The sequence below is a fragment of the Schistocerca nitens genome, chromosome 9, assembly GCF_023898315.1.
Source record: "Schistocerca nitens isolate TAMUIC-IGC-003100 chromosome 9, iqSchNite1.1, whole genome shotgun sequence".
NCBI classification, from domain to species: Eukaryota; Metazoa; Arthropoda; class Insecta; order Orthoptera; family Acrididae; genus Schistocerca; species Schistocerca nitens.
The window spans coordinates 496,817,150-496,845,093 of record NC_064622.1 but is presented as its reverse complement, the minus strand read 5'-3'; the positions used below and the strand labels follow the sequence as shown (position 1 = coordinate 496,845,093).

The window sequence follows — 27,944 nt, the reverse complement described above, 5'->3', positions numbered from 1 at the left end:
TACTTGCAAACAAAGATTTTAAACTTTTCTCTATTATGGATATGTAACACAGTGACTGAAATGAATAAATATTTTCAGAAATAACTGCAACAAATTGTCTTTTGTTACAGTTCAGTTTTTAATTATATCATGACCGATTTTGAGTCACCTACTGACATCAAGAGATGCTGATGATGATGATGATAATGATGATGATGGTGAATTGAAAACTGATCATGGAATAATAAAAATGTTACAAAAGGCAACTGGTTGTAGTTATTTCCGAAAACCTTTACTAGAGAAATGTGTGTGGCATTTTACTGCAATAAATTAACATTAATGTGCATTAAGATGGCCACATGTACAAACATTAAGTAAAATCTTAATATCAGTTAGCCAAAATAATAGTATATTGACTGTGCACATTTTAGCCATCCGTTAAACTCAATAAACAGAGACCTGCTTCAATGGAAAGTACTATCATGACAACAGTTCAGTCTGTGTCGCATGATCACAATAATCTCACTTTTAATATTAAACAGCCACACAATGTCCAACAGTCTTTTCTTCCTCTACAACATTTTTCCCTTTCAATTACATGTATATTTTGTCCTCATTTTCCTTTCTCACTGTTACTCAAGTATGTATCTGTGAATGTCTCTCACTTCTGCCTCTCCTTCACCTGGACATCCCTCTACAGTCTTCCACTTTTCAACTCGCAACCCACATTCCTCAACATCTGCTTTCTTACTCCAAACTCGCATAACATTTACTAATCATAATATTTTCTACATCCCTTTGAACATATGGGTTGATCCACAATTTTAATCACAACACTTTGCAAGGGTGGTATATCATACCATCTAGAATCAATCATTCTTAAAAACCGAGCAAGAGTGTGTGTGTGTGTGTGTGTGTGTGTGTGTGTGTGTGTGAGCGCGCGCGCGCAAGGGGGAAGGGGGGGGGGGGGGGGGGGCGGCACACGAAACAGATCTCCCTATCAGTAAACAGTAATTTAAAATAGAAATCAATATATTCATTTGTTTAAGACTGAAAACTTTGTTTTTGAGCCATGCGTGGCTCACATTCCCGCCATCATGTATTTTACACCCTGTTTTCAACGTACTTCCACCTCACTATGTTAATTTGAATTACTACCATCACTGAGTCGCTGCTTTGCCTGACTCTGACTGGTACTAGCAGCGCATATCGATATATCCCATCTTCTAATATCTTTGCTCGACTGCTATTACTTCCCAATCGTTGTCTGTCTTAAGGCAGTTTGGGTCGCGAGTTCGGGCTACCAGTGAGTTGGAACGCGTCTGGAGTGCAGTCCGGACCTGCCAGTCGTGAGTTGCAATGCGTCAGTAGCGCAGTCGGGTTGGAGCAGTACGGTCTGTGTCAACATGGCTCGCCCAACCATTGCCGACATGTATCACTTGAGACGGGCCACGATCTTGGTGGATCGTCGGTCGGTCGTCCTACCGGGCGACGCCGTTTTGGCTCACCAATCATTCTGTGTGCGCGCGCCTTCGTCCAAGTGTTTGTCAGGTTGTGTGTAGTTGACATTATTCTCTCTGACGACCATTTTAGATGTTGTCGGGATTCTGAGGGAGTCGGTCGGTTGCTGTGGACCAGGGAAGTTATCTCCACACGGTGCAGTCGGCTGGGTCCGCTAATGGTCCCTGCGTAGTGTCAGAGCGTGTGTGGAGCTGTCCAATCACTACGAGCTTTGTGGTTCACGGACCCAGGATGTCAAAGTTGAGTAGTGGTTTCAACTACCCAAGCCACGTCCATTCATGTTGTGTGGTTTGTTTCGGTGGTCCGCTGTTGGGGAAATTTTCCTGTGAGCAACACAGAGTGTTTCTATTGCTGAAATTTAGCTGCCATGCAGTGCAATTAACTTTAGTGGTTGACTACGATTTGAGTATACCAGTGGAATCTTCTGCCTTGTGGCCATTAGTGTTCCAGTTACTTGCCCTGGCCACTAACGTAATTTAGGCAGCGTCCTTTCCTCACCTGTTGTTGCTGTCCAACATGGTGTGTACTTTTGACAGCTAATACATATTTCATTGTGGATCATCACGTTCATAACCTTTTGTGTTTGAGTTCTCATGTACTGGTTGGTGGCAAGCAAGTCATCGTGTCCGTCAGTCTGTGGCTGTCCCCTAGTAGGGTTCCAAAGGATCAAGTGTAGTTGGGCTCACCCAATGTCTCACCTAAGTGAACAAGGGCAGACCGACCTCCCTGGAGGCTTCCGAGTGCTGTTTTCTTTATTGTCCTTCTCACCCGTGTTTAATTCTCTGTTAACAATCTATCACAGCCAATGATTTAAAAATTCTTGTTTTACTGGACTTTATGTATTATGAATTTTGAAAAATCAATTGTGAGCCTTAAGCCGCTTAAAACCTTATTCTTGAACTTACCCTTTAAGCAAAAACATTGTGGCCTTCTGCCTTAAAAGATTATGGTAATGTAGTTTAAAATTTTCAAATTTAATTGTGGCCCTCACCCGCTTGTATTGCACCTTGAATAGGTTTGTTCTGTCTACTTTTGCCTTGAGGCTTTCCAGCCTAGCTGTGATGATATGTATATTTTAATTATTTTATTTGCTATTTTAGCTCCATTTTTATTTTGTTGACTTCAAATTTCCTGTTTGGAGGCCCTCAGCCATGAAATAACTGCCTTTTTGGAACTCTTAGTTCTAAAGGTTCGGCTATGTGCTGTTTGGTTTATAGCTGTTATTAAATTACAATTTTGAGTGAACCAGACTGACACCTTATTTGGCCCTTTCCACAATCCTAGTCACCTGTCCTGCTCTGTATTAAATACAAGTAAAATTTTACACTAATCACTAATATCTGAACTCCAATCACTGCTACTGGGATTTCAGAAACATAAAAATTGACTGAATAGAAATGAGGTGCTATTATATTCTGCCATATTACTACCCACTACATTTTATGCTCATCACACACACACACACACACACACACACACACACACACACACTCTTCCTTGGGCATTTACTATTTAACAACTGGGCTACAATAGTGTTACACCCAGCAGTTTTCTGCATTGCGGTATTTCAGATTAGTGCTTCCTATAATAAATCACCAGCAAATACATGTTACATTTGGTGGCAATACAAGCACAGCATCAATTTCAGGATGCAGTGTGGGGGTAAACATGGGGGTAGATGCCAAAATTTAGAATTTTAATGTATTGTGGTAAGGAAGACAATAGCAGGAATAAACTGCAACATAATATGAATTCTTTGTGAAAACATAATGGAATTTACCAACTAGGGGAGGAGAAAATGCTTGTGGCTTGAGCAAAACATTGTAAGTCTTTGCCCTAAACACTCTATTGAAAATGATTATTCCTGTCAACAAATTATGTAATTGTTGTTGTTGTGGTCTTCAGCCCAGAGACTGGTCTGATGCAGCTCTCCACACTGCTCTATCCTGTGCAAGCTTCTTCATATTTACGTTAAGAGTTATTTAATTACATATAGTCTGAATGAGTGTATTGCAGCTATGAATAACTGAAAACTGAACCCTCTATTGCAACAGTCATTAATCTCTCTCTCTCTCTCTCTCTCTCTCTCTCTCTCTCTCTCCCTCCCCCCCCCTTCTCCCTCTTTCTTCCTCCTTGTGTGTGTGTGTGTGTGTGTGTGTGTGTGTGTGTGTGTGTGTGTGGGCGCGCGCGCGCACATTTCTGAAACTTATCCCTTCAAATACTGCGATATTTCCCCAGTTTAAAAGCACTAAGTAAAAAAATGTACAACACAAAAATGTTTTCTAGTCTAACCAACATTATTCCTACATCAACCAGAAGTCAATCAAAATGTGAATTTCGTAAATTTATTGTAATGTCATACACATGGCATGTCTTCAAAGTGCTGAAATCCATAAGAAGGATCCTGAAATCCCACTCAAATGCTTTGTAAGTAGTAATTTCAGATATAGTGGTGTACAAGATATTAAGAATTATATGACTTTGTGTCAGTTTTCATTAAAGCTCACAATTAATCACTGGTATAACCGAAACAAGTCCACACAATAAAATTTAATACATGCAAATACTTCATCATCCTCATCCATTCTTGGCAGGAAACTACAGTTTACATTTTCCAAAGCACTACAAACTGTGTGCAAATACAGGTATATCTTATCTGCCTTATTAATATAAGCTAATACTCTAATAAAAACTGTGAGACGGGAACCTCATAGCAACAATGTGTTCCGTTTAGTGCTACAGAAAAAAAAAAAAAAACCATCACTTACTCCACCACCAAAAGGTAAGGCATAAAACAGCAGGCTTGTATTACCATACCTTGAAGCACAAGAATGTGGCAGGCATGCAGAAACTGGAGTGCCACCTTACCTCCGCGTTTGGATTCGGATTGCTTGAACTGCCGTCGTCTACAACTGGTCTATTATTACATGTAAGAGAGTGCGGATCACATTCCACACTGGCCCGAAGCACTGGGCTGCTTGTAACACCACCTGCGCCCACAATCAAAACAACACGGCTATTATGTCTACAAATACACTAGTAAAATGGTGTCTACTAATATTGTGCAAATTTTAAAACAAAAAATTACTCTGACAAAGCTGCAACAAAAGCAGTATGAGAAGTGGAACTAAATATTATTCTAATCAATAAGTTACAACATTTTAGCAATGGAAGGAATGAGGCTGCCACAATATGAAGCCAAATAAAATTATGTTAAAAAACTAAATAAATAAAAATTTTATGCTGTTCACAAATTGCAACATCATAAGATTTTCACACTAATTATGGTCATATAAGTATGGTCTTTTCTGAATGTACATCTGACCAAAAAGCGATTTTGGTAGATAGAGTCCAAAGTTTTTGTTAATGATGCCTTTTGTGTTCTTTTGGAGTTTCCATAGCATCTTTCACCCCTAACAAATATTTCTTTATATCGAATCAAAAAGTGAAATAACAATTTTCATAAATTTAGCTTTAAATATTTTTTAATTTAACAGAATATTTTCTTATATCTAAAAACAAAGAGGATGTGACTTACCAAACGAAAGCGCTGGCAGGTCGATAGACACACAAACAAACACAAACATACACACAAAATTCTAGCTCGCAACCAACGGTTGCTTCATCAGGAAAGAGGGGAGGAAAGGGAAAGATGAAAGGATGTGGGTTTTAAAGGAGAGGGTAAGGAGTCATTCCAATCCCGGGAGCGGAAAGACTTACCTTAGGGGGAAAAAAGGACGGGTATACACTCGCACACAAACACATATCCATCAACACATATACAGACACAAGCAGACATATTCAAAGACGAAGAGTTTCACAAACACATATCCATCAACACATATACAGACACAAGCAGACATATTCAAAGACGAAGAGTTTCACAAACACATATCCATCAACACATATACAGACACAAGCAGACATATTTTCTTAAAAATTTTCATCCCCTATTGTACTCCCTTAGAAGTTGAATTTCCAGAAACAATGAAACAGGGATTTCTTTTTTGTTTCTCACTGAGAAGACAAATACTAATTGTCATGGATGTAGCCTTAGAAGTCCTTTTGTAGTTCTTTAGCAACCATTTAGATAAAAAACACCTTTCACCCACTGTTTTACTCTCTTAGTGGTTGAATTTCCAAAAATACTGAAACAGGAATTTTTTTTCCTGACTGGGAACCCAAATACCAGTTTTACAATTCCAGCTTCAAAATTCCCTTAATGCAGACCTACTTTCAAAAAGCCTTTCATCCCCTCATCTCCTATTTCACATCCTTAAGAGTGGAATTTTGGACAATAGTTTCTTAAACATTGCCTACAGTATAAGATCAACACCCTCTCCAAACTTCAAGTTTCTATCCACAGCGGTTTGGGCTGGGCAATGATGAGTCAGTGAGTCAGCCTGATCCTATTTCACTCCCTTAGGGGTTGAATTTCCAAAAACAGTTGAACACGAATCTTCAAATATTTAGCTTTACAAATGCTATTGTTATGAAATATTTTCATAAAACATTTCACCCCCTAGCAGCAGCCTTTTCAGTTGTTGCGAGGGCAACAGTATGGATGATTGACTGATCTGGTCTTGTAACACTAACCAAAACAGCCTTGCTGTGCTGGTACTGCGAATGGCTGAAAGCAAGGGGAAACTACAGCCGTAATTTTTCCCCGAGGGCATGCATCTTTATGGCAAAGAAAGCGTTTCTGAAAAAGGGAAATTTGTTAACATCAAGTATAGCTTTAACTGTCAGGAAGTCATTTCTGAAAGTATTTGTATGGAGTGTAGCCATGTATGGAAGTGAAACATGGACGATAAATAGTTTGGACAATAAGAGAACAGAAGCTTTCGAAATGTGGTGCTACAGAAGAATGCTGAAGATTAGTTATGTGATCTACCCATCTAATGACGAGGTATTGAACAGAATTGGGGAGAAGAGAAATTTGTGGCCCAAATTGACTAGAAGAAGGGATCAGTAGGTAGGACATGTTCTGAGGCATCAAGGGATCACCAATTTAGTATCTGAGGGCAGCATAGAGGGTAAAAATCTTAGAGGGAGACCAAGAGATGGATAAACTAAGCAGATTCAGAAGGATGTAGGTTTCAGTAGGTACTGGAAGATGATGAAGCTTGCACAGGATAGGGTAGCATGGAGAGCTGCATCAAACCAGTCTCTGGACTGAAGACAACAACAACAACTGGGTTAAATTTCCAAAAATGCTGAAACATGTATTTCTTTGTGTCCGAATGACAAACCAATTACCAATTTCCATAGGTTTAGCTTCAAAGCTGCCTTAATAGCAACAATTTAGGGTTGGAAGTTCCTAAAAATCCCTTCTGAAAAAATGCCAAACTTCAAATTTTTATCCTCAGCGGATTGAACTGGGCAAAGATGAGTCAGTCAGTCATTCACAACATTAAAGTCTAAGGACATTTCCTGACGAATTACTTAATATGATGGCTGGGCCACGTCACATTATCCTCAACACATCATTGTGCTGCTACAGGAAATACTTCTTATTCTTTGTATTTTCTTCAATATCATTGCATATTCAACAAAATATCACATAAGACTAATTAATGTCAGGTTATCACCAAACTGACATATAAAATTTCTCACAAATATGAGGACTGGCGAGCAATACCATCTCGTAACTTTATAGCAAAGCTACGCAGCAAGAATGCTCCACAAGCATATTATGAGCAGCACAGGCCTGCGAGCTGCAAGTATTGTACCACCTTCATTGTCACAGAGAACACAAGGGGGACCTGTGAAGAAAGTGGTATAAACAAGGAAATTGTTCCTGAGGGCATTGCTCTGAGAAATCTAGAATGTCTTTGTAAGTCACTGTTGTGTTGCACTGCAAATCAATTACTTTGAGCTGCAGATTAGTGTGAATTGGCCACTGGAAGCTTTTTCAATTCCCATTCAGTTGCACAATGAATCCTTATTTATTTCCAAATATGACTGGCATTCCCCCCATGAACCATGGACCTTGCCGTTGGTGGGGAGGCTTGCGTGCCTCAGCGATACAGATGGCCGTACCGTAGGTGCAACCACAACGGAGGGGTATCTGTTGAGAGGCCAGACAAACATGTGGTTCCTGAAGAGGGGCAGCAGCCTTTTCAGTAGTTGCAGGGGCAACAGTCTGGATGATTGACTGATCTGGCCTTGTAACATTAACCAAAACGGCCTTGCTGTGCTGGTACTGCGAACGGCTGAAAGCAAGGGGAAACTACAGCCGTAATTTTTCCCGAGGACATGCAGCTCTACTGTATGATTAAATGATGATGGCGTCCTCTTGGGTAAAATATTCCGGAGGTAAAATAGTCCTCCATTCGGATCTCCGGGCGGGGACTACTCAAGAGGACGTCGTTATCAGGAGAAAGAAAACTGGCGTTCTACGGATCGGAGCGTGGAATGTCAGATCCCTCAATCGGGCAGGTAGGTTAGAAAATTTGAAAAGGGAAATGGATAGGTTAAAGTTAGATATAGTGGGAATTAGTGAAGTTCGGTGGCAGGAGGAACAAGACTTTTGGTCAGGTGATTACAGGGTTATAAATACAAAATCAAATAGGGGTAATGCAGGAGTAGGTTTAATAATGAATAAAAAAATAGGAGTGCGGGTTAGCTACTACAAACAGCATAGTGAACGAATTATTGTGGCCAAGATAGACACAAAGCCCATGCCTACTACAGTAGTACAAGTTTATATGCCAACTAGCTCTGCAGATGATGAAGAAATTGATGAAATGTATGACGAGATAAAAGAAATTATTCAGGTAGTGAAGGGAGACGAAAATTTAATAGTCATGGGTGACTGGAATTCGTCAGTAGGAAAAGGGAGAGAAGGAAACATAGTAGGTGAATATGGATTGGGGGGAAGGAATGAAAGAGGAAGCCGCCTTGTAGAATTTTGCACAGAGCATAACTTAATCATAGCTAACACTTGGTTCAAGAATCATGAAAGGAGGCTGTATACATGGAAGAAGCCAGGAGATACTGACAGGTTTCAGATAGATTATATAATGGTAAGACAGAGATTTAGGAACCAGGTTTTAAATTGTAAGACATTTCCTGGGGCAGATGTGGATTCTGACCACAATCTATTGGTTATGAATTGCAGATTGAAACTGAAGAAACTGCAAAAAGGTGGGAATTTAAGGAGATGGGACCTGGATAAACTGAAAGAACCAGAGGTTGTAGAGAGTTTCAGGGAGAGCATAAGGGGACAATTGACAGGAATGGGGGAAAGAAATACAGTAGAAGAAGAATGGGTAGCTCTGAGGGATGAAGTGGTGAAGGCAGCAGACGATCACGTAGGTAAAAAGACGAGGGCTAATAGAAATCCTTGGGTAACAGAAGAAATATTGAATTTAATTGATGAAAGGAGAAAATATAAAAATGCAGTAAATGAAGCAGGCAAAAAGGAATACAAACGTCTCAAAAATGAAATCGACAGGAAGTGCAAAATGGCTAAGCAGGGATGGCTAGAGGACAAATGTAAGGATGTAGAGGCTTGTCTCACTAGGGGTAAGATAGATACTGGCTACAGGAAAATTAAAGAGACCTTTGGAGAGAAGAGAACCACTTGTATGAATATCAAGAGCTCAGATGGAAACCCAGTTCTAAGCAAAGAAGGGAAGGCAGAAAGGTGGAAGGAGTATATAGAGGGTTTATACAAGGGAGATGTACTCGAGGACAATATTATGGAAATGGAAGAGGATGTAGATGAAGACGAAATGGGAGATAAGATACTGCGTGAAGAGTTTGACAGAGCACTGAAAGACCTGAGTCGAAACAAGGCCCCGGGAGTAGACAACATTCCACTAGAACTACTGATGGCCTCGGGAGAGCCAGTCATGACAAAACTCTACCATCTAGTGAGCACGATGTATGAGACAGGTGAAATACCCTCAGACTTCAAGAAGAATATAATAATTCCAATCCCAAAGAAAGCAGGTGTTGACAGATGTGAAAATTACCGAACTATAAGTTTAATAAGTCACAGCTGCAAAATACTTACGCGAATTCTTTACAGACGAATGGAAAAACTGGTAGAAGCGGACCTCGGGGAAGATCAGTTTGGATTCCGTAGAAATGTTGGAACACGTGAGGCAATACTAACCTTACGACTTATCTTGGAAGAAAGATTAAGAAAAGGCAAACCTACGTTTCTAGCATTTGTAGACTTAGAGAAAGCTTTTGACAATGTTGACTGGAATACTCTCTTTCAAATTCTGAAGGTGGCAGGGGTAAAATACAGGGAGCGAAAGGCTATTTACAATTTGTACAGAAACCAGATGGCAGTTATAAGAGTCGAGGGGCATGAAAGGGAAGCAGTGGTTGGGAAAGGAGTGAGACAGGGTTGTAGCCTCTCCCCGATGTTATTCAATCTGTATATTGAGCAAGCAGTAAAGGAAACAAAAGAAAAGTTCGGAGTAGGTATTAAAATTCATGGAGAAGAAGTAAAAACTTTGAGGTTCGCCGATGACATTGTAATTCTGTCAGAGACAGCAAAGGACTTGGAAGAGCAGTTGAACGGAATGGACAATGTCTTGAAAGGAGGATATAAGATGAACATCAACAAAAGCAAAACGAGGATAATGGAATGTAGTCAAATTAAGTCGGGTGATGCTGAGGGAATTAGATTAGGAAATGAGACCCTTAAAGTAGTAAAGGAGTTTTGCTATTTAGGGAGTAAAATAACCGATGATGGTCGAAGTAGAGAGGATATAAAATGTAGACTGGCAATGGCAAGGAAAGCGTTTCTCAAGAAGAGAAATTTGTTAACATCGAGTATAGATTTAGGTGTCAGGAAGTCGTTTCTGAAAGTATTTGTATGGAGTGTAGCCATGTATGGAAGTGAGACATGGACGATAACTAGTTTGGACAAGAAGAGAATAGAAGCTTTCGAAATGTGGTGCTACAGAAGAATGCTGAAGATAAGGTGGGTAGATCACGTAACTAATGAGGAGGTATTGAATAGGATTGGGGAGAAGAGAAGTTTGTGGCACAACTTGACTAAAAGAAGGGATCGGTTGGTAGGACATGTTTTGAGGCATCAAGGGATCACAACTTTAGCATTGGAGGGCAGCGTGGAGGGTAAAAATCGTAGAGGGAGACCAAGAGATCAATACACTAAGCAGATTCAGAAGGATGTAGGTTGCAGTAGGTACTGGGAGATGAAGAAGCTTGCACAGGATAGAGTAGCATGGAGAGCTGCATCAAACCAGTCTCAGGACTGAAGACCACAACAACAACAACATGACTGGCATTATGTCTGTAGACAGATAAAATAATAAATTCCTTGAAATATCTGCATTTTCTTCAATGTTCCTAATAATGTCACGAGGCTCAGCAATGAGCACAACAACTTGTGATGATTCTTGTATGTATTAACACATACAGTGCATTTGTGAACTGAACTTCCTGTAAGTGTTCAGTGTCTCATGGCACACTATATACATTTTGCAAATCTATTTCACTGTGTAAAAGGACAAGATTCCTCACACTGTAGATTTAAATCCTAAGTCACACAATTCCAACTCACTACTGTCACTGTTGGATGGCACTCCTGTTAAAACAACCCTCCCTTAATGCACAGTTGACACTTTCCCCATGTTGTCACGATCACACGATGCATGCGCATTTGCATCACTCCCACTGTGCCACAACTGCTTTGCTCATACATGAGAGCCCGCTAACACTGAAAACTAGTGAGTTGTTGAGCCCTGCTTTACAGTTTTTCCAAGACAATTTGATACAATTATGTAACTTATTATTAGTTCAACTGTTAATTAATAAAAATTGTAGCTCAGATTATTGAGTCTTGAGTTTCAACAACTTCTGTGTCTTTCTGAAAAACAATGTGGCCTTCACACATTGAGAGCTAGCACAGTAACAAAAATGAGCACAATATTAGCAGATATTAACAATAGAAACATACTCAGTTATAATTAAGAGAGAGGTTGTGCAAAATACATAATGACAACAGAAAGTAAAAAGTGCAAGTCAAAGACATATTTTCACAAAATTTGTGTGCTGAATATTCTTGCTGTGTTTTGGAACAATATATAACAAACAGCTACCAGCCGCGAGGCTGACTTTACTTTCATTTCATATGTTTTTCCTGTGGCATACATTAATATTCTACGAAATTTTAATTTACAGTGTTGTTAATAAATGATTCTTTTATACTTTTACATGATAAATAACTACAAACCAAAGGACATTAAATAAATATATTATTGTAAAGGCACACTAAATGTTCTGAAAGTATAGCTAACACTTACACAAAAATGCAGGAAAAATGAAACTGGTCACTATCAATATCAATGTGGGTCATATTTCTGAGCTCCTCATGTTGACACATCTTAATGTGTGGAACTGGACTGTTTGTTGGTGGTCCACAGAAGGTAGTGGAGGAATGAGAGGGAGAGGGATTTACTGGATGCATTCATGCATCACAGTCCAGTGCCACACGTGCCTTTCCTGCTCTGTTGATCATCAAACACGATTATCCCATTACTATCAATGTTCACATTATTTTGAATATGCCCTGTGTATTTCGAGAGGGACTGCCCGTTACTACAGATGTGATGGCCACAGGTGGCTAGGCTGTATGAAAGAAAGGGACTTCTGGGTGTCGAATGGGTGGCAGCAGTCTAAGTGGAGGTATTGCTGGTGGTTTGTAGGTTTTATATGGTCGGAGGAACTGATGAAGCCACATTTGAGGTGGAGGTCAACAATGAGAAAGGTGGCTTGTTAGGTTGAGGAACACCAGGTGAAGCGAATCGGTGAGAAGGTATTGAAGTTCTGGAGGAATGTGGGTAGGGTATCCTCACCCTAGATCCAGATCACGGAGATTTACTCAATGAATTTGAACCAGGTGAGGGGTTTGGGATTCAGGGTAGTGGGGAAGGATTCCTCCAGATGGTCCCATTAATAGGCTGGTGCCACACGGGTGCCCTTTGCCGTACCCCAGACTTGTTTGTATGTGATGCCTTCAAAGAAGAAGTAATTGTGGGTGAGGATATAGATGGTCATGATAACTAGGAAGGAAGTTTTAGGTCTGGAATCCATCGGGTACTGGGAAAAGTAGTATTCAATAGTGGCAAGACCATGGACATGAGGGATGTTAGTGTAAAGGGAGGCACTGTGGGGTAAAGGAACAGGAACTGTGAGGGTCTATGGTATCTTCTATATAGGAGGGTAGGTTGCAGTTACGAGCTGACCGTGTTGATCTAAGAATGCAGAGATTCTCTCAGTGGAGGCAAAACAACCAGTGACAATCTGATGTCCTGGGTAGTTGGGATTATGGACATTAGGAAACATTTAGGCATGTGGAAGGTAGGAGTGAGAGAGAGAGAGAGAGAGAGAGAGAGCTTCTGGGATGGGTCTAAGTATTTGAGGAGACTTACCATGGTAGGTTTTGTAGGTGGACATATCTGACTGCTAATGACGTAATTCTTGCAGTTCAAAATCAGAGTGGTGGATCCTTTGTCAGCAGGTAGGATTATAAGTTCAGGATCAGTTTTTTGGTGGCAGATTCCCTGAAAATCATCATCTGAACCTTCTTCTTCTTCTTCTTCTTCTTCTTCTTCTTCATCATCACTGTCCTCTTCACATATAAGATTATCTTAACTGTCATCGAAAGCATTACTTATGTTGCACTTTTTGAAAGGTTTAACAATAATGCCTTCTCTCGCTCTAGACCACAGGTGTCTTATTCACCGACACATGAGTTTGATTGTAGGTCATTTTAAAGCTCCCTTCAGCATAAATTCATGTTGGGTTTCACCCATCATCCATTCCTTTCATTCCTCTCTCATACACCCTTTAAATGGTTTATTTATCGAGACATCAAGAGGCTGCACTTCCTGGAATAACAGCAAGCTCTGTATCTCCCTGTCTCAATTTCTCTTTCACAGAATTTTTTCAAATGACCACTAAACTGATCTAGCACAAGAAGAGTATCTGTCTTTAATAAAGCACCTTTCCTTCAATCTGTTAATCCATAATTTCATACCAGCCTCGTCCATCCAACACTATTCATGTATGTGAACAGCAATGCCTGGCAGTACTTCAGGTTTTGGCACTGTTTTTGCACTTGAAAATGATGACTTGATTAAGTTTAGTACCGTAGCACAACCTGTAGCCCAACAGTGTGGTGCAATTTTCCCATGTCCACTTGTTTTTATAGTTACAGTTTTAGCACCTTCATGGCAACAGTTCCATTTCTCGGCCCATCAAATGTCAGAGGAGTTCTTACAAGCATGCACTTTAATCATTTTTATATTAATTCCAATGCCATTTTCATGGTGTCCTCGAATTAACTTCAGCACACCATCTTCTAGTTTTGGCCATTTTGCATTCAGTTCTCTATTTGCACATTTACTCTTCATTTATTTCAGTTCTTCTTTGCCTACCTGCCAATCACTGATGGTTTTTTCCGTTGGTGGAGAGCCAAAATGCTACTCTGTTTCCATGTAGTTCTGCATATGCTATTACTTTCAATTTATAGCCCACATCATATGAATACCTTTTATTTTTTTCCATTACGGAACCAGCTACTAACAAAAATATTGTACTGTTAACGATAACACAAATCACTTTCAATTCAAGTTCACTGGCACCGTATACTGTAATGACTCATTACAGGCTAGACAGTGTCCTGGGTTTGTGATGGAAGGGCAGGAGAGAGACAGTGTCAGCAAGCTTGTAAATCTTCGCAACTCATGTTCATCGCATTGGTGTGCTGCTACCGCCAGTTGAATCCAATGTTGCCAGATATAGATAGGTTTCCCGTGACATCAAATGTGTGGCCATTTTTAACATTGGTGAGAATTTTAAATCAAACACTGGAGACTTTTACATTCAATTTCTAGTACATGAGAAACCAGAATTTTAGAGGCAATTTTCTGGAGGGCGGGCGGAGGGGGGGAGGGAAGCACATCTTATAGTTCGTAAAATATGATAGTTGCCAAGATCTGAACAATTCCCTTCCAATTAACTTCATAAACTGATAATTAACCCACCATCTTATTGCACACTTCCCAGTGTTCTGATTTTTCAAATCAGTAAAGATAACATCTAAAACAAAAATCACATATTGACGAGCAACATACCTATATGAAAACACAAAATGTTAAGTTAATGTTGGACATGAAAAGGGAATTTAACAGCACAAAAATGTAGATATAGTGAGGGCTTGTCATTAGTAACATATCTATATAACTAAATGACTAATGCATTGCATGGTGCATAGTTACAGTTGCAAGTGTCTCAGTAACAGTTCCCAGGGGCGCCAAAAATTTTATTTTCAATGACCAAGCTGAACAATTTAAAATGCTGTCATAATCTACTCATTAAGAATTGTAATCTTCTATTAAATGTGTAAGAGGATAAGATAGTTATTACAGTTAGAAACTGTTTTTTAACAATATAACTCGAAGCTCACAAATTACTCAGACTGTATTTATTCAGAATTCGACGATGAGAGCACTTACAAGGGAACACTCCCAAGTGTCAATGAACACTGTTGATGAAACATGGGGAGTGTGCAGAGGGGAAAAATAATTAAAGACTTTTTTGTCGTTAATTTCACTTTTAAGGAGAAAAACACCCCCAAAAGATAATTTGGCATAATAGGTTTAGAGAAAATAGCTTTTAAACCATAAAATATATTATACAATAATTGAAATGAAATTAACATTCTTGGAAACTGTACAATCAACTTCTGAAAAAAATTCGAAAATTTTCAAATTACCTCACTAACATTAATGAATTTAGCAAAATGGAAACTTTTTTTACAACTTATAAAAGTTTTCACGCCTTCCCTGTGTAATAAATCTGATATCTACAATACCATTTTCGGTAAATAAGTTTTACACAATGTGTTGCCGGAGTATGTGCAACACATCTAATTAAAATATCTATTAACTATTATTCAAGTTATCTGTTTTATATATTTTTGTTGTATTATGTAAATCACATTAAATTTTCAATAAAATTTGTTTTTATTTTATTTTTTATAGTTTACCTTTTCATGCATGTGTATTCTGTTAAATGAAAATAATAAGTAACTCATTATTATCATACAAAATCTGTATAAAAATGATTAAAATGTAATGTTTTTGTTACCATTCACTGAAAGTGAACTAAATTTTTTCACATAATACACATGATGGATAAGATAAGAAAAAACAAAACTAAGCAAGTGTCGCAAAGTGTGGCAGGCGATCCTCTAAATATCCTGCTTTGTACCAGGCATACTTCAATACATCCGAAAACCTTGATGATGAGAACTGACTGTGTACTAGCGACTGCAGCTTGATAATATTGTTTCTCAAGAGAGGAATGACATCATAATCATGCAGTAAAATTTGATGTGAAAATCTTCTCAGAAAGTCTTCCATCGTCAAAAGCCATATAGGTCCAACAGCTGCACCTGCACTGTCGAGCCTTGGGGTGTCATCAGATAAACAGTCTTTGACCTCACGTGCAATGAGATTGGATGGATAAAACATCTATTCACCAAGAAGCGGTAAGCGATTACACATATAGAAGGTATTACACTTTGCAAGCTTTTGGAGCCAGTAGCTCCACCTCCTGGCAAAAGGATTGAAAGGGAAAAAAGAAGCTCGAAGGAAAATGACTGGTGAGTTTTGGAAAGGGGATACAGTTCAGAAAAGTCACCCAAAACCCCGGGTCAGGAGAGACCTGGAGCCCAAGATGAGACGGAAAGACCAATTTCTGGGGTGGCACCAGGTGAGATTTGAAAACGTGAGAGTTTCAAGGTGGAAGATAAGGTAATATGGCGACAGTGATTACAGCTAAAATATCGTACACAACTTAATAAAAGCGAAAAGCTAAGTGCATTATACGTAATGGAGGTAGGAACACAATAATGAAAAATAGACAGGTCAAGAAATGAAAAGTAGAAAACTAAAAGTGAATGAAGACAGGAATGGTTACTGTCAAGAACAGCCAAAACAGGAGGAATTAATGCAAATTAAGTCCAGGTGGATGGCAAGAATGAAGGATGTGTAGCGGCAGGTCCCACCTGCGGAGTTTTGAGAAACTGGTGTCTGACGGGAGAAATCAGACAGCACCTGAGATGAAATGGCACTGAGGTCACGATTGTCATGTTGCAGAAAATGCTCTACAACAGGATACAGTGTGTTGAAAGTATGCACCTCCAGCTTATGCCCACTCACCAAAACTGGTAACTTGGTGATAGTCATGCCGATGTAAAAGGCAGAACAGTGTTTACATAACAGTTGGTATATGACGTTTCGTTTCACAGGTGGCTCTCCTTTTGATGGTATATGTTTTTCCAGTTACAGGGCTGGTATAGGTGGTGGTACGAGGGTGCATAGGGCAAGTTTTACAGCAAGGATGGTCACAGAACAGGGAAATGGTTAGCAACAAATAATCTTGATCTAATAACAAGCATCCAAACAGATGCGGGCATTAATGAACACAGGGGTTTCATAGCAAGACTGAATACTGTAACCCCCAAATCCTCCAAAAATAAATGAAAAACATAACCTATTCAAAAAAAGAAGATTAAAATTAACTTGATTCCTTCCTGAGTGACAAACTCCACTCCTTCCAAATTAACAATGCAAGTGCACATCAGATGTGGGTTGAATTCAAAGAAATAGTATCAGCAGCAACTGATTAACAAATAACTGAGCTGATCCTCCTTGGTACACAAAATGGATCAGAATATTGTTGCAGAAACGATGAAACAACATGCTAAATTGAAACAGATGCGAAATCTCCAAGATTGGTGATCTTTTACAGAATCTCGAAACTTTGCGTGGACTTCAATATGAGATGCTTATAATACTTTCCACAATGAAACTTTGTCTCGAAACCTAGCAGAAAATCTAAAGAGATTCTGGTCGTATGCTAGTGGCAAGCCACAATCAATGCCTTCTCTGTGCAATACTAATGGAAATACTATCGACGATAGTGCTGCCACGGCAGAGTTCCTTCACTAAAGAAGAGAAAGTAAATATTACAGAATTCGAATCAAGAACAGCTGCCATCATGAGTAACGTAGAAATAGATATCCTTGGAGTAGTGAAGCAAGATAAACTACTTAACAAAAGCAAGTCTTCCGGCCCAGACTGTATTCCAGTTAACGTTCCTTTCAAAGTACACTGATACAATGGCTCCAGACTTAACAATCATATACAACTGTTCGCTCCACAAAAGATCCGTACCCAAAGACTGGAAAGTTGCACAGGTGACACCAATATTCAAGAAAGGTGGTAGTAGTAGGTAGCAGTAATTATTATTATTATTATTATTATTATTATTATTATCATCAGTAGTAGTAGTAGTAGTAGTAGTAGTAGTAGTCTTCCACGAAATTACAGGCCCATATCATTAACGCCGATATGCAGCAGGATTTTGGAACACACATTGTGTTCAAACATCATGTATTACCCCGAAGAGAATGGTCAATTAACATACAGTCAATGTAGATTTAGAAAACATTGTCCTCATTAAACACAATTAGCTCTTTACTCACATGAAGTGTTGAGTGCTACTGACAAGGGATTTCACATTTATTCCATTATTTCGAGATTTCCGGACTTCAGCCGTCGCACGGACGCCAAAATGGAAAATATTGAAATAAACGATATCGGAATTGAAAAACAACTGCTATCACTTAGTAGCGGAAAAGCATCCGGACCAGACGAGATACCCTTAAGATTCTACAGTGATTATGCTAAAGAACTTGCCCCCTTTCTATCAGCAATTTATCGTAGATCTCTGGAAGAACGTAAAGTACCTAGCGACTGGAAGAAAGCGCAGGTCGTTCCCATTTTCAAGAAGGGTCATAAATCAGATGCGAATAATTATAGGCCTATTTCGCTTACGTCAATCTGTTGTAGAATAATGGAACATGTTTTATGTTCTCGTATTATGACGTTCTTAGATAATACAAATATCCTTCATCATAACCAACATGGATTCCGCAAACAGAGATCATGTGAAACTCAGCTCGCCCTATTTGTCCAAGAAATTCACAGTGCCGTAGACACTGGCGAGCAGATTGATGCCGTATTCCTGGACTTCAGGAAGGCATTTGATACGGTTCCGCACTTACGTTTAGTGAAAAAAATACGAGCTTACGGAATATCGGACCAGGTTTGTGATTGGATTCAGGATTTCCTAGAAGAAAGAACACAACATGTCATTCTTAACGGTTCAAAATCGGCAGATGTAGAGGTAATTTCGGGAGTACCGCAAGGAAGCGTGATAGGACCTTTATTGTTTACAATATACATAAATGACTTAGTTGACAACATCGGTAGCTCCGTGAGGCTATTTGCAGATGACACGGTTGTCTACAAGAAAGTAGCAACATCAGAAGACTCGTACGTACTCCAGGAAGACCTGCAGAGGATTAATGAATGGTGCAACAGCTGGCAGCTTTCCCTAAACGTAGATAAATGTAATATAATGCACATACATAGGGGCAGAAATCCATTCCAGTACGATTATGCCATAGGTGGTAAATCATTGGAAGCGGTTACGACCGTAAAATACTTAGGAGTTACTATCCGGAGCGATCTGAAGTGGAATGATCACATAAAACAAATAGTGGGAAAAGCAGGCGCCAGGTTGAGATTCATAGGAAGAATTCTAAGAAAATGTGACTCATCGACAAAAGAAGTAGCTTACAAAACGCTTGTTCGTCCGATTCTTGAGTATTGCTCATCAGTATGGGACCCTTACCAGGTTGGATTAATAGAAGAGATAGACATGATCCAGCGAAAAGCAGCGCGATTCGTCATGGGGACATTTAGTCAGCGCGAGAGCGTTACGGAGATGCTGAACAAGCTCCAGTGGCGGACACTTCAAGAAAGGCGTTACGCAATACGGAGAGGTTTATTATCGAAATTACGAGAGAGCACATTCCGGGAAGAGATGGGCAACATATTACTACCGCCCACATATATCTCGCGTAATGATCACAACGAAAAGATCCGAGAAATTAGAGCAAATACGGAGACTTACAAGCAGTCGTTCTTCCCACGCACAATTCGTGAATGGAACAGGGAAGGGGGGATCAGATAGTGGTACAGTAAGTACCCTCCGCCACACACCGTAAGGTGGCTCGCGGAGTATAGATGTAGATGTAGATGCTTCTGACACTATATCACAAAAGTGGCTTGTAGTGAAATTGCTTGCTTATGGAATATCATCTCAGTTATTTGACTAGATTCACGATTTCCTGTCAGAGAGGTCGCAGTTCGTAGTAACTGACGGAAAGTCATAGAGTAAAACAGACGTGATTTCTGGCATTCCCCAAGGTAGTGTTATAGGCCCTTTGCTGTTCCTTACCTATATAAATGATTTAGGAGACAATCTGAGCAGCTGTCTTACACTGTTTGCAGATGATGCTGTCATATATCGACTAGTCAAGTCATCAGAGGATCAAAGCAAATTGAAAAACAATTTAGAAAAGATATCTATATGGTGGAAAAATTGGCAATTGACCCTAAATAATAAAAAGTGTGAGGACATCCACATGAATGCTAAAAGTAATGCGTTAAATTTCGATTACACAATAAATCAGCCAAATCTAAATGTCAAATTCAACTAAATACCTGGGAATTTCAATTACTGACAATTTCAATTGGAAGTAACACAAAGAAAATATTCTGGGAAGGCTAACCAAAGACTGCGTTCTATTGGCAGGACACTTAGAAAATTTAACAGATGTACTAAAGAGACTGCCTACACTATGCTTGTCCATCCTCTTTTAGAATACTGCTGCACGGTGTGGGATCCTTACCAGATAGGATTGATGGAGTACATTGAGAAAGCTCAAAGAAGGGCAGCACGTTTTATATTAACGCGAAATAGGGAGAGACTGTCACTGAAATGATACAGGATTTAGGGTGGACAGCATTAAGACAAATGCTGTTTTTCACTATGGTGGAATGTTCTCACAAAATTTCAATTACCAACTTTCTCCTCCGAATGTGAAAACATTTTGTTGATGCCAACCTACATAGGGAGAGATGATGATCATAATAAAGTAAGGGAAATCAGAGCTTGCATGGGAAGACATAGGTGTTCATTTGTATGAGATTGGAGTAAAAGAATAATTGTTAAGGTGATTTGCAGAGTATGCATTCAGATGCAGAAGTAGAATACCTTCACCTTACCATGTTTCAAGCCACCACGAAGAATATACTTTTCCCCATGAGACAGCTGTTAACTAACATAACTTAGCTATATTTATCATGCATGGATGAAAGCGAGCCGGCTGGTGTGGCCGTGCCGTTCTAGGCGTTACAATCTGGAACTGCGTGACCGCTACGGTCGCAGGTTCGAATCCTGCCTCGGGCATGGATGTGTGTGATGTCTCCTTAGGTTGGTTAGGTTTAAGTAGTTCTAAGTTATAGGGGACTGATGATCACAGATGTTAAGTCCCATAGTGCTCAGAGCCATTTTTGATGAAAGTGAACTTTTCCCCCTTCTTTCTGTTTTTCCAAAATTTAACTGCAGATTTCTTATATTCAAAATTTGCTTTGTTTTCTGAAGAAAGGATGTTACCTGGGATGAAGGACTCTTCACATGTTTCACAGTCAGATACACAATCATTGTCAATCAAAAAACTGTAGCCCATTACCTTTTTCCATAACTGTCAAACATCCATCCATCACAAATCAAAGCTAAAATGGTGTCTTTCAGGTCCACTTACTGTGAACTGATAGAACTATCAAGGAATTCATACGGCTGAAATTATCACTTAGTATTCAGCAAATATTAATTGGGTTTATCGTTGGCATCTTCCCTACCTGTACACACAATATAAAGTCACATCAGTAACGCACACATTTGTTCTACATTAAACGTTCAGTGACTGCTAACAAATACAGGCAGACACATCTAGAAATCCACACAAAGGGAAGTAATCCACACAGCGTTCCATGAGAAAGGGTTCCTGAAGAGTACAGTGAGGTCCAGAAGTCGTGTGGTGATGTACAGTTCCGTAATAGTAGCGAGCGGCAGATGAGACAGCTGTAGAGCTGTCAGTGTCAGCTTATGTAACAGGAAGCACCAATGAGAATACTCCAGGACCTGCAGCTCTCGGCAACACCGCAGACCAAATTGTGAGTCTGCCAACTAGTGGTACAGCCTTGTACTTCACAAGCTGCTAGCTGGCGAACCACATTAGACTGCAAGGCACAAACTGCAGCATCTCTTGGCTGCAGCTACTGAAGAGAGGTATCAGAAAGAGCTGGGGGTGGTAACAGCTTGTGTTAGCACATGTTGCAATATTTATGTAATCTTCAAATATCGGTCTTCAGAAAAATGACAATATTATGAAAAAGACAGATTGTTACTGACCATATTGCAAAGATGTTGAGCCGCAGAAATGCATTACAAAAAGGTTACTAACCATGTAAGCTTTTGGCCCCAGGGTCTTCTTCTGAATTAGACAATGTGTGTACACACACACACACTCACACACACACACACACACACACACACACACACACACACACACACAGATTTGGACAAATGCATCTCGCACAAACATGACCACTGTCGCTGGCTGCTGAGGCCAGACTGTGAGCAACTGTACCTGGTGGGAGAAGCAATCTGGGTGGTGGGGGTAAGGAGGAGACTCGGGCACAAAGGGAGAGGGAGACTAGGGTACAGATGGGAGATGGTATAGTGCTGTTTCTGGGAGCATACAGGGGCAAGGTGGGGTGAGGGTAGGGCAACTAAGTGCAGATTGGGCAGAGAGTGGGGGTGGGGGTGGAAGTGGAAGTGGAAGTAGAGGTGTGGGTGGGGGTGGAAAAGAAGATACTTAAAAAGACAGAGCACTTGTGGAATAGAAGGCTGTGGAGTGGGAACAGGGAAGGAATAGCTGGGTAAAGGACAGAGTATTTTGTGGAATAGAAGGCTGTGGAGTGGGAATAGTTGGGTAAAGGACAGTGAGTCATGTAGGTTCAGGTCAGGAGGGTTATGTGAACAGAGGATAAATTGCAGTGAAGAGTTCCCACCTGCACAGTTCAGAAAAGCTGGTGTTGATAGGAAGGATCCAGGTGGCTGAGGCTGTGAAACAGTCATTAAAATGAAGACCATGGTGATGGGCAGCACGCTCAGCAACTGGGTGGTCCAGCTTCTTGGCCTCAGTTTGTCGGCAGTCGTTAATGCAGACAGACAGCTTCTTGCTTGTCATGTCCATGCAGAATGCAGCACAGTGGTTGCAGCTTAGCTTGTAGATCACGACTGGTTTCACAGGTAGCTCTGCCTTTGATGGGATAGCCGATGCTTGTGACCGGACTGGAGAAGGCGGTGGTGGGAGGATGTGTGCAATAGGTCTTCCATCTAGGTTTATTATAGGGATATGAACCATGAGGTAAGGGGTTGAGAGCAGGGGCTGTGTAGGCATGGATGAGGATATTGTTTAGGTTTGGTGGGTAGCAGAATACCACTGTGGAACTGGTAGGAAGAATAGTGGGTAGGACATTCCTCATTTCAGGGCATGATGAGAGGTAGTTGAAACCCTGGAAGAGAAGGTATTTAGTTGCTCCAGTCCTGGTTGGTACTGAGTCACAAGGGGAATGCTCCTCTGTTGTTGGGCGATGGGATTTTGGAAGATGGGGTACAACTGGAGAGATAAGGCATGGAAAATCTATTTCTATACAAGATTAGGAGGGTAATTATGGTATGTGAAGGCTTCAGTGAGCTCCTTGGTATATTTATATAGGGACTGCTTGTCACAACAGATGCAACGGCCACGGGTGGCTAGGCTGTATGGAAGCATTCTTGATATGGAATGGGTGACTACTGATGTAGCCATCTTGAGGTGGAGGTCAACATCAAGGAAGGGGCTTGTTGGTTCAGCAGGACCAGGTGAAGTGAATGGGGGAGAAGTTGTTGAAGTTCTGGAGGAATGTGGACACATCATCCTCACCCGCAATCCAGATCATGACGCTGTCATCAATGAATCTGAACCAGAGGTTTGGGAATCTGGTTGTTAGGAACAATTTCTCTAGATGGCTCATGAATAGGATTGTGTTATGCAGGTGCTCACTGCCATACCCTGGATTTTTTTGTATGGGATGCCTTCAAACGAGAAGTAATTGTAGGTGAAGATGTAGTTGGTCATGGTGACTACAAAGGAGGTTGTAGGTTTGGAATCCTGTCCTGCCCTCTCTCCACCTCGTCCCTGTACGCTCCCACAAATTGCATTTACTGTCCCCAACCAGCACTGAGCTCTCCCTGTCCTTCCCACCCCGGCCTCCTCCTTACCGCCACCAACCACATCACTTCTCCCATCGTGTGCAGTTGCTCACAATCTGGCATCTGCAGCCAGGGACAGTGGTGGTGGTGGTGGCGGTGGTGATTTTTCACTGTTTCATTTGGTCTTCAGAAACAGATATTAATGTACAAAACAGTTCTTGGCATCACCGTTGTTGTGTCATGAAGAACTGTGAGTGTTTTTGGTGGATAGTATGCCATACCTTGTTTGACTGTTTGTGAGGTCTTCTTTTTGAGAGTCTATGGAGATGCATCATAAAGCGAAGTTCACTTACACAATTCAGCCATCAGTCTCTGAAACTGATAAATTGCGAACCCCCCTTTTCAATATTTTGAAAGAAATTAATGGAGAGTTTGAACTGAGAGTTTGAGAATCTCTTTATGAATCCCCAAATATTTTGACAGCATCAAAATCTGGTAAATTAACGTCTGAACAAGTCAAAAGAAATTTGAAATAAGTTTACTTTCTCAGTGTGGGTGTAAAAAAAAAGTTGTGTTGTATTTACTATTTTCAACTAACAAAATAGATGTATGTGACATGGTACACTAAAAAGGTAAAAGAACAATAATTTCCAACATAATATAACAGTTTAAAACATAAACCAAAACACAAACTAAAATAATGCAAATCATAACAAATGTTTAGATATTTTAATTAGGTATGTTTCACGTACTCTGACAGCACACTGTGTACACCTTATTTGCCAAATATTGTAATACAGAAACTAGCTTTATTAAACATGGACATATGTATGTATCTGGCATGAGAGCTTCTTTAATTTATGTTGTAACAAAAGTTTCCATTTCACAAATAGCATTAATGATGGTTGGGTTAATTTACAAATTTTTAATTTTCTTCAAAAGTTGATTATATTTTTCAAGAATGTTTTACACTTCAACTTTTATGTAAAACACTTTTTTTTTATATATATTTCACGGTTTCAAAGCTACTCCCTCCAAACCTAATATGCCAAATTACCTTGAAAGTGAAATTGACACAAACAAAAAATAGGTATTGAATTGTTTTCCCCCCGACACACCCACCAAGTTACATCAAGACAGTTTTTTGACACTTGGAAATGTTCACTTGTTAGTGAATTCCAGAAAAGCTTACACATAATTTTTTACGTTTACAAAATATTTTTCTTGCTTACATGCCTTATGTTCAATATTTAAATGCATTAACTAATGTGAAATACAATCACACTTTTGAAGCTGTTTTGTACATGGGAGTCTGATTCTCTAAAGAACCAGGTGTGAGAAATTACGGGTATTAAATAACTGCAAATAACGTGTCATATTTCACAAAGTTACTGGGGCACACCACACACAACAATGGAAAATACGGGATGAAACAGGACAGATTGGTACTCATGACAGCACAGGCACTTTTTTTTAATCAGACCAAGAAACAAACAAACACACACACACACACACACACACAGACAGACACACAATCTTTCCAATCTAGATGTTTCTAACAGCTTTCCTGCTCTGGACACTGGTGAAAAACGTGTACGAACAACCCAAGAGGTCTACAAACAACCCAAGGGCTGTAGGAACACGCTGACAAGACGGGGGAAAATATGAAATGATGGTATGGCATAATGGCTGGAAGACTGTCTGGCATTGTTTGTTCACCTAATGCAAGTCTCCCTGCTGTAACTTCAGCAAATTGCACGTTGATGATGATGATGAACTGAAGATGAGGACAAATCAACATTTGGCTCCAAGTCAATAAAATGCCCAACGTGGCCAGCAATTAACCACCCCCTCCCACATGCCAGTCAGCCATATTTACCACTCACCTACTGAGGCAGACAGGGAAAATAGTGCAGGTTAAGACGAGTAATAGTAAGAGGATTAAAAAGACAAAAATGATTCTTCTGCTGCGAAGGAACCATGAGAGGGGGATATCTGAATTAGTACGTAACTCCTTGGGTAACAGATAAAAGGTAACTAGTACTTTTAAGTCAAGTGCAGGGGCCCAGTAATGTCACTTGTGATTTAGACTCTTTGGGAATGTCGCAAACAGCATGGGCCGTAACCTCAAAAGGCAACTGCAGATGACATCACACTCCTTGTTGGAAATACTCCTCACACAAATGTGACGATCGTATTACACTCGAGTGATGTGACAAGCCCTGAATCAAGTATTCTGTCAAACGTGTAAATGCAGAGCTTCACGAGTTGCTCTGTCACACCATGCACAGCAAGTTCTACACCTGAATGTTTCCAGTGTGAGGTTACTTGCACGACTAATTGCCAGAGCTGTTCAGTGTAAGCAAAACAGTATCTATGCAAAGCCAGCAATTTGCAATACTTTCACAAGGCTTTTTTTTAGGGTAAATGTTTCCTAAAGTGAGAGTTTCCAAATAACTATAGAGACAATTACAATACTAAATGGAGAAACAAAACATTTGTACCAAATAGATCCTGATTTTGCTTGTTTATAGACATCTAATAGTGGTCTGTGTACAGTTAAAATAATTTATTTAAAGTATTAGATAATACCACGGGCTGAGTAGTATGTAAGGAGAAGTTTTTGAAGCGGCTGGTTTCTCCTAAAAAACATACATCAAATAATCTAGGAGTAATTACTGTAATTATCAGTTTTAGTTCATTATCACTGGTCACAATTTGTTTTTAGTATACTTTACAGAAATAGCCAGCAGTGGTTGTTTCTACCTATCAATGTATAACTTGACTCATTCCACTTCCCTGAAGGTACTCCTTCAATATTTTCATGTTGATATCTAGCAAGCATTTATGAGAATAAATGCAGAATGAAGAAAACAGTTGCAAAAATAATCCCAAAGGCATTACACTTTTCCATAAAATTAATTTCTTTAAACAGATGGAAATTTTGAATGGTTTAATTGTGGATAGAACTACAGTTACAAAGAACAACGTCCTGTCTTTTTAAGTCTTGTAGATTGTAGTAGTGTGTAAAATAAGGGGCTGTGTCCCTTCACTGTCTAGAACAATCACACCTGTTAATTATTTTGATGATAATGCAAGGAAATATTGTGATGCCAACATATATAATAATTTGCACTGACCTGAACCCAGTGGTGGTGGGCGTGGTTGTACAGACCGCTGGATTGCGACAAATGTTTGTCCATCTCTGTTAGAGCGTTGTGAGCAAATCGAAAGTCTTTCTTCCTCTCCAAATAATGAACCCATCTCAGGAAGCTCATAAGCATAGAGGCAACCACCGACCAAAGTTTTTATCTTTTGATCATCTGGTGGTACAGTCTGTTCCATCAAACATATTTAAGTTATGTCATTTAAAACACTTTAATAAATTACACTGTGAGGATTAATTTGTCGAGTACCTTTATTTGGGCAGCGGTTACTTCTGCCAGTCTTAATAAGTGAGCTGGTATGCCACACAACGGTGACAATGCTGCCTTTATGCTGCTGTATTTCTCATCCATGTTCAATCTTAGGCCGTATTTTACAGGAACAGATCCATCCAATCGCATTACTGCAATAATAAAAAAACGTTACAGCATCAAAATTGTACAAAAGGAAATAATAGTCTAAACAAAACAAATAGAAAATGTGGAATGTGCCTGAATATATGCAGTATAATAATCAGCAAAGAGTATATTATCTTCCTGTTTCTGATTGGAATGTTTTATTTTTCAATACATGAATGAACTGTGGCACTTAAAAAGTGTTTCTACAACAACAATAACTGTTGAGTAAGCTTGGTGACCCCCTTGGCGATATTTGAGAGGCATAGGCCATGTGCAGGCACTGGCTTTCACCTTCTCCCTTCCATTGTCATCGTCGTCGTCATTCAGCACCAGCATAACACTACACTACACAAGCATCCATTATGCTCACCTACACCGTACAAATAAACACACAACAGAGTTCTCACTTATCCACAAGGGAAGGGGCAAATGTGTCCAGAGGAAGAATGCTGTATCAACAGGTGGCTGAACGTGCCCCATGTGATACTGCTGCCAACAATGTTATCCAACATTTACATTTATACATTTCATAACATGTAACATTGGAAACATTACATATAAGTACGTACTTGCAAAACAGTCTTGTCAGAAATATCAGGTCATTATACAAACATCAAGATATTTGGAATCATTAACAATGAAGCC

The 27,944-nt window shown here is 39.8% G+C and overlaps 1 protein-coding gene across 1 annotated transcript in view; it reads right to left on the bottom strand.

The window, feature by feature from the left end:
- LOC126203243 (ubiquitin carboxyl-terminal hydrolase 32) overlaps positions 1-27,944 on the bottom strand; it is a 231,390-nt gene that overhangs the window by 80,170 nt on the left and 123,276 nt on the right. The window contains exons 20-22 of the mRNA XM_049937496.1: positions 27,153-27,304; positions 26,877-27,072; positions 4,369-4,490 (exon numbers count right to left, since the gene is read on the bottom strand). Coding sequence (XP_049793453.1) covers positions 4,369-4,490; positions 26,877-27,072; positions 27,153-27,304 — 470 coding nt within the window. The remainder of the gene's footprint in view (positions 1-4,368; positions 4,491-26,876; positions 27,073-27,152; positions 27,305-27,944) is intronic.